Source organism: Cetorhinus maximus, chromosome 31, assembly GCF_964194155.1.
Source record: "Cetorhinus maximus chromosome 31, sCetMax3.hap1.1, whole genome shotgun sequence".
NCBI lineage: Eukaryota > Metazoa > Chordata > Chondrichthyes > Lamniformes > Cetorhinidae > Cetorhinus > Cetorhinus maximus.
The window spans coordinates 15,579,233-15,594,469 of record NC_135909.1 but is presented as its reverse complement, the minus strand read 5'-3'; the positions used below and the strand labels follow the sequence as shown (position 1 = coordinate 15,594,469).

At 46.1% G+C, this 15,237-nt stretch overlaps 2 protein-coding genes across 3 annotated transcripts in view; one reads left to right on the top strand and one right to left on the bottom strand.

Annotated features, from left to right (window-relative positions):
* LOC144670298 (uncharacterized) overlaps window positions 1-15,237 on the bottom strand; it is a 940,207-nt gene that overhangs the window by 373,602 nt on the left and 551,368 nt on the right. The window lies entirely within an intron of this gene.
* On the top strand, window positions 4,208-4,612 carry LOC144670436 (histone H3, embryonic-like). The gene has a single exon (XM_078532924.1). The coding sequence runs from the start codon at window positions 4,208-4,210 to the stop codon at window positions 4,610-4,612; it is 405 nt and encodes a 134-aa protein (XP_078389050.1).

Here is a 15,237-nt window from a genome sequence, read left to right as displayed (position 1 = left end):
TTACATCTCTGTCAGTCTCTGTTACGGTTGAGAGTGGAACTATCTCTCGAGCAGCCTATGATACTGTATATGAGTGCGGAATTCACTCTTTGTCAGCCTCTAGGTGTATTAGAATATGGAATTAACTCATGTCAGTCTCTGTTACGGTATGTGAGTGTGGAATTATCTCTATCGCTCAGTCTTGGTTGCTGTGAGTGTGGAATTCTCTTTTCCAGTCTTTGTTCTGACATCTGAGAGTGGAGTTAAGACCTCTCAATTTCCATTAATATTTCAGTGAGGAATTAACTTACAACAACAGAGGCTGAGAGAAATTAAGAGAGTTAGTTCCACACTCTCATATTTGTCTGTCTGTGTTACTGTGTGTGAGTGAGGAATAAACAAACAATTTGTCAGGCTCTGTTACTGAGTGTGTGGAATTAACTCTCTATCAGTCAGTCTCTGTTATTGTGCCTGAGAATGTAGTAGAGGCAGGTTCAATTAAGGAATTCAAGAGAAAATTGGATTATTATCCAAAAAGGAAAAATGTGCAGGGCTATGTGGAAAAGGCGGTGAAGTGGCAAGAGGTGATTTGCTCCTTCAGAAGGCCAGCATAGAATATAATGGGCAGAATGGCCTCTGTCTGTGCTGTAATCATTCTATGATTCGATGAATTAACTTTCCGTCAATCTCTCTTACAATATATGAGTGTGGGTGGAATTAACACCATCTGTCAATCTCTGCTGTTACATGTGAATGTGAAATTTACTTCCTGTCAGTCTCTGTTACTATACAAGAAACAGTAAATGACCTTATATCAGAAATGCTTGGGCCCTACTGTTCTCAAAAGTGCTCGCAGTTAAACCCACCACCTTCTCCTCTCTCTACTCTCCAGTTCTAAAACAGCCAACAAGAACATACCTTCAAAGTAAGCGAGGATCGACTTCCATGTCCAACATCCATTCTGATTCAAAAGTGTTCAATTGTCAGTTTGAGTTTCTGACCTTGGTTTTGTGAGCAACACCTGCAACAATTCACTGACAACATCATGTGGATAGTGGCAATCTGAAATAAAGAGAGAAAATGCTGGAAATACACAGCACATCAGACAGCAAATGTGCAGAAAGAAACGTTCACATTTCAAGTTACTGACAATCAACCTGCAATAAAACACTTACTAACATCTGCCCATGGTGACTGCAGTTCCCACAATTCCCTGCATCCCAGAAACGGCTCTATCAAATGCACTGACTTCCCCGGCATTGAGAGTGCGCATGCTCCCCAGGGCCGGCCCCGGGTCATTCTGAGGTCGAACTTATCGGCCCATTTCACCAATATGCTTGTGTCCTTTTGAAGTTTAACACTATCCTCCTCACAGTTCACAATACCTCCAAGTTTCATGTCATCCGCAAATTTTGAAATGGTGTCCCATACACCAAGCAGTCGGTCAACAATATATATCAGAAAGACCAGGGGATCTAATGCCGTCCCCCGGGTCCCCCGCCGCACGTCCGACGGGCCCGGCGGCTTTCATTCGGGCTCTGAGAACCGCTGAGACTCGGTGTTACTGAGGCTGCGCTCGATCAAGCTCCTTGCGCATGCGCGGCTAGACAGGATTTCCTTTACGATTTGGTGCGCTTGCGCAGTGCGGCCATTCTGATCGAGAATGGCCGTTTGAAATCACCCAGAGCATTCTGGGAATTCTGTCTGCCATTTTAGCATAAACTGTAACGCGGGAGGAAGCGCCTAATAAATATCAACTTCACTCTATTTTCCATCCCAGAATTTCATACTCAGGTAATGATGGAGTGATAGTGAACGAGAGAAGAACATTCAGACTGTGCCCGCTCTTTGTGAGAAATGGGCTGGTCTCCACTGGTGTGTGTTTGCAGCAATTGCAGCTCGTGTTCTTGTGTGAACAAATGCAATTTGAGATGTTTGTTGCCGATTGAAGTGTTTACAGGAAGCGAGATTCCAATGTTAATGCCTGCAAACTGAAATGATAAATCAGATAAGTTTGTGAGTGGCAGCAAATATTTCTCTTAGTTGGGAAAGTAATTAACAGAGGATGGTTACTAATCCTACCGCCCACATAGTCATCTATGTTGTTTACATAAATGATGAATAATAGGGGACCCAGCACAGATCCCTGTGGTATGCTACTGGACACTGACTTGCAATCACTAATGCAGCCTTCTGTCATCACCCTGTCTCCTACAACGAAGCCAATTTTGAATCCACCTTATCAAATAACCCTGTGTCCCATGTGTATTTGCCTTCTTTATAAGTCTCCCATGTGGTACCTTGTCAAAGGCTTTGCTGAAATCCATAAAAACTATATCAACTGCACTTCCCTCATCTACACACCTGGTCACCTCCTCAAAATTTCAAACAAATTTGTTAGGCATGACCTCCCTCTGACAAAGCCATGCTGAATATCCCTGATCAAAACTTTCCTCTCCAAGTGGAGATAGATTTTCTCCTTCAGAATTTTCTCCAATAGTTTCCCTAACCATGACGTGAGACATACTGGCCTGCAGTTCCCTGGCTTATTTCTACAACCCTTCTTAAATAGAGGAACCACATTAGCTGTTCTCCAGTCATCTGGCACCTCCCCCGTGGCCAGGGAAGAATGGGAACAGGTTTCCTTTGTCTACCTGATCTAAACCTGTAATAATCTTGTACACCTCACTCAGACCAACCCTCAATCTCGGTTGCTTCAAGGAGAGCTGCTCCAGATTCCGCAAACAAACCTTGCAACTGTAATCCCTCATGCCTGGAACTATTCTAGTAAATCTTCTTTGCACCCTCTCAAAGACTCTCACATCCTTCCAAAAGTGTGGTGACCAGAAATGGATGCAATATTGTAGTTGCAGTCCAACCAGAGCATTAGAAAGGTTAAACATAATGTTCCTGTTTTTATGCTCAGTACCTCTGTTGATTAAAGCAAAGATCCCATCTGCTTTCCAAACTACACCCTCAAAATCTCCTGTCTCCTTCAATGATCTAAAGACTCTCAGTCCCTCTGACCTTGCACAATTTTTAGAACTGGACTATCATGTTTATACTGCCTCTTTTCTGTCAAAATGCAGAACTGTTCCTGCGTGTGGGATTAATAATATGTCTCTGTTACAATATCATTAAGATCTGAGAATGCAGCTTCTGCCTCTTCATGAGAATCTTTCTGGGTAAAACCAGAGTTTACTCGGATTTTTGCAACTGTTGCATTACCTGAGTCTCACCGCCCTCACTCACTCTGTCTCTGTCAATCCCTCCACCCCCTCTCTCTTGAACTCCACATGAAGGCGGGATACTGTTGTTTCGTGGCTGAGTGCACACAATCTGTATCTTTAAATGATCAAAAATAATTCTGCTTGTGAACAAGATAATAATTTAAACCAGTTACAGTTTAACCCAGGCATAGCTGTGATTGGCTGCAGTCCCCTGAACCTGGGGAACAGACACTTTGAGCAGCTCCGGTCTCAGAGGGTTTAACAGTTACTGAGCTGGGAACCTACAATGAATTCCCGAGAATCCACAGCTCAGGCCGAGAGAAGAGGAAATCCTGTCCTGGGAGCTGTAATTCTGAGACACAGTTTGTCTTGTCAGTGTGTAGATGTGAACATTGTATCAGCGAGAGTGTGTTAAAGGGGCGGGCGGGTTAGACTAATGTCACTGTGTTTGTGTGTCCGGCCTCAGCGCCAGATTTCCGAGTCATTCTTGTGTAAAATCACAAGATTTCCCTGTCATAGGATCGCGCTGCTCCCCTGCTTAGCCCTGAAGAGAGAATTTAAGGCAATTTTTTCGCTTATTTCATGATTTTACTGGAAACACAGAGAAGAAGTCAGCGCTCGACTGAGAGGGCGCGATCAAAGCAGCAAAGAAACGAGTTTACATCGAAATTGCAGGGATGCGGTCACCTACACTGAACACGCCAAGCGCCAAACGGTCACTGCCATGGATGTGGTGTACGCTCTGAAACGCCAGGGCCGCACTCTCTATGGATTCGGCGGCTGAACAACTTTACCCTTTCTACCAAACACACAACAAAGGCTCTTTTAAGAGCCACCCACCGTCTCACAGAGAGAGCAGAGACCTCGGAACGCGAGGTGGGATGTGCGTGTGTTTGATTGGAACTCTCAATTTGGGCTCCAGCCAATTACTGTTCGGGGCGGTTCCTCACACAGTTTAAAAATGCGGATTGTAGGCCAGACTGTAATCGGTTCAGAAAATGGTCAGGACCAAGCAAACACCGCGCAAATCGACTGGAGGGAAAGCTCCCCGCAAACAGCTGGCTACCAAAGCGGCCCGGAAGAGCGCTCGAGCCACGGGCGGAGTGAAGAAGCCTCATCGCTACGAACCCGGCACTGTGGCTCTGAGGGAGATCCGCCGCTACCAGAGGTCCGAGCTGCTAATTCGCAAATTGGCTTTCCAGCGCCTGGTGCGAGAGATCGCTCAGGACTTTAGCGTCTTGCTCGCCCAGGGCTCGGCCGTCATGGCCCTGCAGGAGGCCAGCGAGGCTTACCTGGTGGGGCTCTTTGAGGAAGCCAAACTGTGCGCCATCCACGCCAAGCGAGTTACCATCATGCCCGAAGACATCCAGCTGGCCCGCCGCATCCGCGGGGAACGCGCCTAAAACCCGGCTTAAGCACCAAACACAACAACGGCTCTTTTAAGAGCCACTAAATCAAATAATGAAAGAGCTGTGACCGGCGTTTAGAACAGAAATTAATTCGGCCGCTCAGACTCGAATCTCGTAAGTAATCGGCATAGAATTTAAACCGTCCCACCCCCATGGGAAGTAAAGAAAATGCTGCCTATATGAGCAATTGAGATCGGAGACAGCCCTTTTCACAGACTGCGTGCGGGCAGATGCAATTGAATCAGATCCTGTCCGGGCGCAACACTCGCTGTGAAACCCGCTTGTGAATTTCCTCATGTCGCTCTCGTAATTGCATCGAATAGATTCGGTATTTTTGACATTGATGGATTTACAGAATGATTGTTTCTGATATCCTGTCCATAAATAGTTCACTAACAAAAGCGGGAGATGTGTGAGCAGAGAAACAGCGCTATCCAGAGCGGGAACTGAAAACACAAGATAACAAATCAGAAACAGATAAATCCACCGTTACAATAACTCCATCTCTGACCCTCCTGACAGTGAGCAGCCCTTTCCCGTGAGTGGCTCTGGAAAGAGCCTTTGGGTTATTAGATCACATTGTGGCCGCTTCACTTCCTCTGGGAGCGCTCAGCGCTGGTTTTCATGGGCAGCAGCAAGGCCTGGATATTAGGCAGCACCCCGCCCTGAGCGATGGTCACCCCTCCCAGCAGCTTGTTGAGCTCCTCGTCGTTGCGGACGGCCAGCTGCAGGTGTCTGGGGATGATGAGTGTCTTCTTGTTGTCCCGGGCCGCGTTACCGGCCAGCTCGAGGATTTCAGCCGTCAGATACTCGAGCACAGCAGCCAGATAGACCGGGGCTCCGGCACCCACACGCTCAGCATAGTTGCCCTTTCTCAGGTGCCTGTGAACACGGCCCACCGGGAACCGCAGTCCAGCCCGGGAGGAGCGAGACTTGGCCTTGGACTGAGCTTTACCGCCGGTCTTTCCTCTTCCAGACATTTCCACAATCTCACAAACACTTTCACAGAGAATGAGGAAATCCTCTAACATTCGCTTCTCTTATATCTTCGGGATGAATGGTGCTGCGGGCATTGCTGATTGGTCACTTTGTGCTGCGTCTCATAATGTTGTTCATATCACCAACCTGATATCTACTGAACTCACCAATCCGGAGACTCCACGGAGTGAGGGCGGAAAATAACGGTGCCAAATTATCAGATTCCAACCTTTTTTATTTCAAATGCTGAAAGCCCGCCAAAATGTTATGCAACGAATAAAGGACACAATACCGTACTAATTGGAAATAGGCATTTAGTATGGGAATGTTGGATGCACTTAATCTCGCTCTCTCTTTCCCTTGTCTACAGTTTGTCTGTATCTGTCCGTTTCTGATTTTCGTCCTGGCTTTATCTGTATCTAAAACAAGCCGAAAATAACGGCGCCAAATTTACAGAATCCAAACTTTTCTTTTTATTCGATATGGAAAAAACCGCCGATATATTTATAAAACAATAAATAGATTTCATATAGAAAATCCCATTAATATTTAACTCTATCTGACGAAAAAATTTTGCCAATATCGGTCCGAGATGGGACTATTTCACATTTTATACCAAGTTCCAGATTCGCTTTTAGAATCCGGGATCCATTTCGGTTAATTTCAGTCCTTTTTGAAACCCTCTAACCAGCCGGCAGAAAGTCTCATTTTCATATCTCTAAAAACGGACGGTATATTTTAGATATTCGTGGGAATCAAAAGTGAACATTTTTGGTGTAAATTTGCCAGCGTTGTGACTGAAGGTTCCTGCACAACCGGGGCTGATAGGAAATGAACTGATCGATTATTGAGGCCAAACTTGACCAGAACTGGAAACTGACGCATTTGCGCTCTATTATCTCTCTCTCCAAAGCCAGGGAAAGGGGCCGAATATAAACGCGTCTGAGAACAAAGCGCAGTCATTAATTTATGGGGTATTATTAATGAGACCAACAATTGAACGAGGGTTAAATCTACATTACCGAGAATCGCTGTGATTGAGACGTGATCAAAATAACAATTAGACCATTCGGAAAGCTTCATAGTAAAATCATAAATATCATTAACACAACTACCGGCAGCGACACCGAACACAGCCAAGCATCAATGGAAACATCGATAAGGACAGGATTCGAACGAGAGCGTGTAAAACACAGTTCACCAACAGTCCATCGCCTTACCCTCTCGGCAACACCACAGAAGCCATGACACTATGGAAACATTACGATGCAGAAAGAGGCCATTCAGCCTGTCATGTCTGTGCCACCAAAAAAAAGAGCGAGCCGCTGATTTTAATCGGACTTTCCTGTACCTGGTCCGTAGCTTTGCAGGTGACAGCGCTTCAGGCGCAGATTCAAGTGCCTTTCCAATGAGTTGGTCGTTTCAGCCTCAACCACCGATTTAGGCAGTGAATTCCAGACACCCGCCACCCTCTGCGTGAAAAAGATATTCCTCGTGTCCCCTCTAATCCTTCTGCCAATCACCTCAAATCTATGCCCCCCAGGTAATTGACCCCTGAGCTAGGGAAGACAAGTCTTTATTGTTTACCATATCTAGGTCCCTCATAATCTTTTTGCACCTCAATTAGGTCACCCCCTCAACCTCCACTGTTCTAAGAAAACAACCCTAGAATATCCAATCTTTCCTCACAGCTGCAATTTTCAAGCCCTCGTAGCATTCTTTTAAATATTCTCTGCACTCCCTCCAGAGCATTTGTGTCCTTCCTGTAATGTGATGACCAGAACTGTGCACAAAATTCCAGCTGTGGCCTAACCAGCGTTTTATAGTTTTCCAGCATTATATCCCTGTTTTTGTATTCAATATTTCGTTCAATAAAGGAAAATGTTCCGTTACCACCTTGTCCCCCTGTCTTGCCACCTTCAGGGAAATGTGGACATGCACTCCAAAGTGTCTCCCTTCCGCAACCTGTCTCAATATTCTCCCGTTTATTGAGTGTACCCTTTCTTTGTCTGCCCTCCCCAAATGCATTACCCCAAACTTTCTGGGATTGAATTCCATTTGCCAATTTTCTGACCACTCAACCAAACCATGTATGGCATCTTTCAAATCACATTCTGCCCTCTTTGCAGCCTTGGTCCAAACATGGAGAAACAGCTGAACTCAAGCCGTGAGGTTCAAGTGTTGACTTATGTTCAGGGAAGCATTTGACCTAGTGCGGGCATCAAGGAACCCCAGCAAAACTGAAAGTTCATGGAAATAAGGCGGGAAACTCTGCACTGTTTGGAGTCGTCCCCGGGGTTTCTAATACATTCCAAAAGAATTCCAGCAGGAACAGTAATTCGCTTTTGTTTCATACACTATGGGTGACAATGAAACGATCCCTTGACTGCACTTTGTAGCACAGGTGGCTTGTTGATCTCCGGCCATGATTCACGCCTTGGGATTTTCATTTTATTAATGTGCGAGAGGTCCCGGGTTCAATTCCCGGACGAGCCCATCGGGCACCTTAATGCAGTAATTTTTTTCGCGCTCGAGGTGGTGGCAGTTCCGGAAATCAGGACCAGGTTTGAACACCCGGGAAGTCATTGCAGGGAATGCATCACTTCAACACGCGTGATGAAAATGAATGTCAAGTTTAAAGAACGTTTCTCCGTGCCATGAGACTCTGAATTTATCCCTATGCGTCAAATAAGGCAACTCCCTCCGTGTGGATTCAGGTAGGAGGCTGATTGCACTCAGTTACAATCTTGACTGAAAGGGCAAGCAGAGCTGGGAACCCCAAAGTTTCATTTCAATTTACCACATTTTAACTGTGTTCTGATGCTTGCAGTGAGCTGGGAAGGGTTTCTTTTGCAACCAAATGCTTGTAAGTTCCGGTCTTTCAGCGCTGGATTTTCACACTGTGTAGATGTTTGATATCAGGTTGAAGTGATTCACATCAGTCGGTTTACAACAGTCCCTGATCTGATGTGATTGGCATTTATGTTAATGGCAGAAACTACATTTCCACCTTTACACATCTGGCCGAATATTCAGGGCCTGTACCAAAGAGGATCATTTATTTCAACAGTTCATGAATGCAAAAAGTATAGAAGGGGGTTTAATTTGTGCCGATCTGGCCGAGAGGTTAAGGTGATGGAATAAAAATCCATTGTTTTTTGCACGTTAAGGTTCGAATCCCACCTGGGTCGTTGTTTCATCAACTGTTTCTTCCTTGGAGGGGTGATTTTGCAGAAGGTCTGCCTGGAATCACTGATCTGATCCTCCAACCCAAGTTCTGAGGGCAGATTGCATAGAGTTTTCTTCTAAGATCTCCGTTGCGATTTTATTGTTAACAATAACTTGGGGATTCGATTTAGAGTCCATTCGACTTAATATTTCGATCTCTCTCTAAGGGGAGTTAGTGGAGCAGAAATATTCCGGGGATTTGGGTTCATTTCCCAACATGGCTCCTGGTGGAAATTAAACTCAATAATTAAAACCTGCAATTAAACGCTAATCTCAGTGATGGTTCACTGATGTCTTCCCTGGCCGGACCTACATATGAGTTTGATTCCTAACTGCCCGCTGAGAAATCCACGGAGTTCAAGTACAATTTGGGATGTGTAACAAAGACTGGCCTTGCGAGCGACGCTCACATCCCATGAAATATTGTTTTCACTTTTTGAAATACAAGCGTTAGGCCACCCCTCAGCCTTGTTATTACAAGAGAATAAAGATCCAAACTGTCAATCCTTTCGTCCTTGTATACCACGCATTGCATTTTTTTGTTATTTATTCTTCTTCTGTGGGCTGTGGGCGTCAATTGCACGGCCAGAACTTCCTGCCCTTCCCTAATCTCCCTCGAACTGGATGGCTTGCTCAGTAATTTCCGAGGGCAGATAAGAGTCAACCATATCCCCATGTGCATGGAGTCACATGTAAGCCAGACCAGGTCAGGACGGCAGACTGTTTCCTCTTAAGTGCATTGGTGAACCAGATGGTTTTTTACAACAATCGACGATAGTTTCATGGCCGTCATTACAGAGACCAGCTTTCAATTCAAGAATCATGAAATAATTGAATTTCAATTCCACGAGCTGCCACGGTGGGATTTGAACACTTGCCCCCAGAGATGAGCCTGGGCCTCTGGATTCCGAGACCAGTGACATCATCTTTCATCCCTGGAAACAACAACTGAACATTCAGCGAATCATTCAGCCGCTTGATGAGGAAATTGGAATTCCCTCCGCAGCATTTTATTAAACTGATTAATGCAAAACCTTTTGTTCAATTGGAAATATCATTATTTTCTCGACATTAGTCATATATTGTGGATTTCTTAGTAACGGAACAAAATCCAAAGATGTGTGAGGGATGAATGCACCAGGTAACAAGGAAATACATTCTGAGAAAGAGCTCCGCATTGTTTGGATGAAAAAGCAGAACTTGCAGCTGACGAGTGGGAACCTGGTTTACTGGACGTTCCACCAGATTTCTGTATGAAGCAACGAGACAGGACACGAAACTGCTATCTTCTGATTACACCATAATGTACATTGAAGTCAGACGCCTGATCCATTCGGACCAGGCTACCATTCCTTCCAGCCGGATAATGCCTTGTCCATAAAAACGGTGCTGCATTTATGTCTCTTGGATTTTTGAATGATCCACTGATTCCCAGAACCTTGGCCTCGGGATCTCAGATTGATTTTGGATCATGAAGTCAGTTCCTATTGTCCGCACCTCTCCTCAAAATGTCGCTGCATTTTTTTTGTCCTCTCTACATCTTTGCTCCTTGACCTTCGCTCAATCGCTGGTAAATTCCTGAAATAAAAACACAGAACATCCCCTTCATCCAAACCACTTCGAAAGGAATTCCTTCTTCCCTGTTTAACAAGAAATTCCACCGACGGTTCGGAGATGTTGAGGCGATCGTGTCAGAGTGAGGAACTGTTTCCAATGATTGGCAATCCAGGTACTGGAGCAGGAGGTGAGGCGGGGTGGAGGTGGAGATTGGTGTGTGCGAGAGGTGGGGGGTAGGAGTTAGAGGATGGGAGAGGTTGGGTGGGGGGTAGGAGCTGGCGGCACTGGGGGCAGTAAAACATTCAGAGCTTTCCGGAGGTGAAATTCGAAACCATCTCTATCGACAAACGGGGATGAGAATTTCAGAGCTCCCTTCCGGAAACAGCACTTCAATTTTAAATCTCACTTTGATAGATTTCTATTCACCAAATATATTAGACAAAAGGGAGAAAGGTGGGTATTTCTATACATCGGGAACTTGCTGTTTGAAATATTACTGAAGACGCTGAGTTATGCATTCACTGTAATCGAACTCAGTTTTCTTTGATGACAAATAAGAACCGAATCAGCAATCCTCCCATCATGCTGAAATCAATTTATTTCTGCAACTACAAGATGACTGCAAACTGAAAATAATGTCACTCCGACACTTTCTGTTCATAGTAACAGGCGCTGCAACAATTCCTGTCCCAATGATACAGACACTTAGACACTTGCTGCCCAACAATTGATTTCAGTCCTGTGAAAGCGTTTGTGAAATTGTGAAATGTCTGGAAGAGGAAAGACCGGCGGTAAAGCTCGCTCCAAGACCAAGTCTCGCTCCTCCCGGGCTGGACTGCAGTTCCCGGTGGGCCGTGTTCACAGGCTCCTGAGAAAGGGCGACTATGCTGTGCGTGTGGGTGCCGGAGCCCCGGTCTATCTGGCTGCTGTGCTCGAGTATCTGATGGCTGAAATCCTCGAGCTGGCCGGTAACGCGGCCCGGGACAACAAGAAGACCCGCATCGTCCCCAGACACCTGCAGCTGGCCGTCCGCAACGACGAGGAGCTCAACAAGCTGCTGGGAGGGGTGACCATCGCTCAGGGCGGGGTGCTGCCTAATAACCAGGCCGTGCTGCTGCCCAAGAAACCCAGCGCTGCTGCGGGCTCGAAGACCAAGTGAAGAGGCCATTCTTTAATCTAATAACCCAAAGGCTCTTTTCAGAGCCTCTCACAGAGTCTGTGAAAGGACTGCTCACTGTGTGAACTCATTTCATTCTGGCTCTGAAGAAGCGTCATGTCCATTAGAAGAGATAATTCCCTCTCTCCACACAGGTGCTGCCAGAACTGATGAAATTTTCCAGCATTTTCATTAAAAATACTAGCTTCGCTGCAAACGACACCAGTATAAAACCTGAGAAAAGTCTCATTTTGGCTCTACATGCCTTTCAACCCGGTTTCAATTCGGAATCTTTACCTGATCTGTTTATAACAGGCGGGTAGAAAGCTCCTACTGATGGGCGAAATCACCATGACTACCGACAGTTCCGGGTCTCCCACATAAACACCATGAACTGTATGGGTTTTATTCATGTCACGGTTTAATAGATATTGAAGCGAAAATGGGGTGAGTCGTTCTTCCACTATATTGGAGTGGGAGAGTGGGGTCTGGGGAGGTAATAGACCGCTGCACTCCCCACTTAAAACATCAACATCCTTAATTAATGAACTAGTGACAGAAAGAGAATGAAATGATGCTAAAGCTGCTTTTCATTCAGTTACAGTTTGAGATTTCTCGCTCCCGTTCCCAGGTCAGTGCTCTTAATGTGACGTTTTGGGTGGCTCTGAAAAGAGCCTTTGTTGTGTGTTTGGTAGAAAGGTTCGAGTTGTTCAGCCGCCGAAACCATAGAGAATGCGGCCCTGGCGTTTCAGAGCGTACACCACGTCCATGGTAGTGACCGTTTTGCGCTTGGCGTGTTCAGTGTAGGTGACCGCATCCCTGATCACATTCTCCAGGAAAACCTTCAGCGCCCCGCGAGTCTCCTCATAGATCAAACCCGAGAGCCGCTTGACACCGCCTCGGCGAGCCAGGCGGCGGATTGCTGGTTTGGTGATGCCCTGGATATTATCACGAAGCACTTTGCGGTGCCGCTTTGCTCCGCCTTTCCCCAGTCCTTTGCCTCCTTTCCCCCTGCCAGACATGATGAACCTTCACTCAGATCACTGCAGAATATGAGAGACGAGCTGCTTCAAGTTCCTCTTTTAAATAACCCGCCCCGACCTGACTGAGAACGGGACAGAGAGTGAGAGGCGGGGCGGGGAGGAGACTGAGTGACAGACAGAACAGAGTCTGTGATCATCCAGCTCCGCCTCCTGCCTGTTCGAACTGATTTGTTTTCGAATTCTGGGCACCATTAATGGAACATCTTGTTTATCTATCGTTTGAAACCCGGATCTTTTAAATCCAGACCAGTCAGCAATGGTATTGAATTAGTGACAGCAAATCAATTATTTTAAGGGAGGTGTTGGTGTAGTTATTTCAGAGAGAACTTCATCATCCCTTCCAGGATAAGTTGCATTTTTTTATTGTTCGGAACTTTGTGGATATCTACATGGAGCCGTTGTAGTTGGTCACTATCTTTGTCTGTTTCACGGCCCGTTCCCCGGGCAGCAACAGACCTTTTCCTGTCTCGATGTGTCCACAGAAACAGCAGGAGCCAATATATTGTGGACTGGTGCCATCTGCTGGCTGCACGTGAGACGTGCAAAGAGGTAACTTCTTTGGGGAAATTTTAAATGTGTGTAAAACAACATAAACATGGTGAGAATTATTGCAAAACAGTTTATCAATCAGACACAAGATGCCAAAGATATAGTGTGTTTTGCGGTACTATAAATGCTGACTGTAATTTGAAGAAGTGTGCGATGGTGGTATAGTGGTGAGCATAGCTGCCTTCCAAGCAGTTGACCCGGGTCGATTCCTGGCCATCGCAGGAGTGATTTATTTTCAGCCTTATCCGTGGTCAGACCACAATTCTCTACACTGGTTAAAATACGCGTTGGGGTTCTTACAGTCCCACGCTCTGTAAGATTAGTCTTATCGGCAACTTTGTGAATCGGGTCCGAGCCATTTGTTCACCGTGCAAGCTTGATGCTGAAATCGGGCTCATCAAAGGCATCCTGCAGGGTAATGGCTACCCTGATCAGATCATTTCGCGCTGTGTATCACACAAGCTCATGACCGGGCCTGAGACCGTCACTTTCCACCCTGAAGTATATTCTCTATCAGTATAAATTGTTGTCTTCCCCTTACATTGGTTTTCTTGCGAGTGTCCTGTTTGATTGCAGAAGGAAAAGCTTTGACATGTCTCTTTTTTCAGCCACACTCAAATACATTGGCGCTAATGTTCAATTTGTAAAACCGTTTCAGCTCTGCCAGGTTGGCTCAATCTACGGTCCATTTTCTTTTTGTTCTTGGAAAAACTCAGCAGGTCTGACAGCATCTGCGGCGGGGAATACAGTTGACGCTTCGAGTCCGTATGACTCTTCATCAGATCGCTCTGTATTCCCCTCCGCAGATGCTGTCAGAGCTGCTGAGTTTATCCAGGTATTTTTATTTTTGGCTAGATTTCCAGCATCCGCGGTATTTTGTTTTTTTTCTTTTTGATGTTTTTTGGTTGGTGAAATAAGCTGCTCTCTGATTTGTTACAAAAGCCACCCAATGAGATTCCGAACACCTTGACCATTCAGAAGTCGGCCGACTGCATTCCCCAGAAGTTTGAGGAAGGGTGTGTGCGGGAGGAATTCTTCATTCGTGGTGTAAGTGTGTGTAAGATTGTAGAAAGACCGGCGGTAGAGCCCAGGACAAAGCCAAAGCCAAGTATCGCTCCTTTCGCGCTGGACTGCAGTTCCCGGTGGGCCGTGTTCACAGGCTCCTGAGAAAGGGCGACTATGTTGTGCGTGTGGGTGCCGGAACCCCGGTCTATCTGGCTGCTGTAATCGAGTATCTGACGGCTGAAATCCTCGAGCTGGCCGGTAACGCGGCCCGGGACAACAAGAAGACCCGCATCATCCCCAGACACCTGCAGCTGGCCGTCCGCAACGACGAGGAGCTCAACAAGCTGCTGGAAGGGGTGACCATCGCTCAGGGCGGGGTGCTGCCTAATATCCAGGCCGTGCTGCTGCCCAAGAAAACCAGCGCCGCTGCGGGCTCGAAGACCAAGTGAAGCGGCCATTCTTTAATCTAATAACCCAAAGGCTCTTTTCAGAGCCACGCACAGAGTCTGTGAAAGGGCTGCTCACTGTTTGAACTCATTTCATTCTGGCTCTGAAGAAGCGTCATGCCCATTAGAAGAGATAATTCCCTCTCTCCACACAGGTGCTGCCAGACCTGATGAAATTTTCCACCATTTTCATTAAAAATTCTAGTTTCGCTGCAAAAGACATTAGTATAAAACCTGAGAAAAGTCTCATTTAGGCTCTACATGCCTTTCAACCCGGTTTCAATTCGGAATCTTTACCTGATCTGTTTATAACAGGCGGGTAGAAAGCTCCTACTGATGGGCGAAATCACCATGACTACCGACAGTTCCGGGTCTCCCACATAAACATCATGAACTGTACGGGTTTTATTCATGTCACGGTTTAATAGATATTGAAGAGAAAATGGAGTGAGTCGTTCTTCCAATATATTGGAGTGGGAGAGTGGGGTCTGGGGAGGTACTACACCGCTCCAATCCCCACTTAAAACATCAACAACCTTAATAAATGAACTAGTGACAGAAAGAGAATGAAATGATGCTAAAGTTGCTTTTCATTCAGTTACAGTTTGAGATTTCTCGCTCCTGTTCCCAGGTCAGTGCTCTTAATGTGACGTTTTG

Coding starts and splice junctions, on each gene's coding strand:
- LOC144670436 (XM_078532924.1), top strand. CDS start 4,208: ATGGTCAGGACCAAGCAAACACCGCGCAAATCGACTGGAGGGAAAGCT.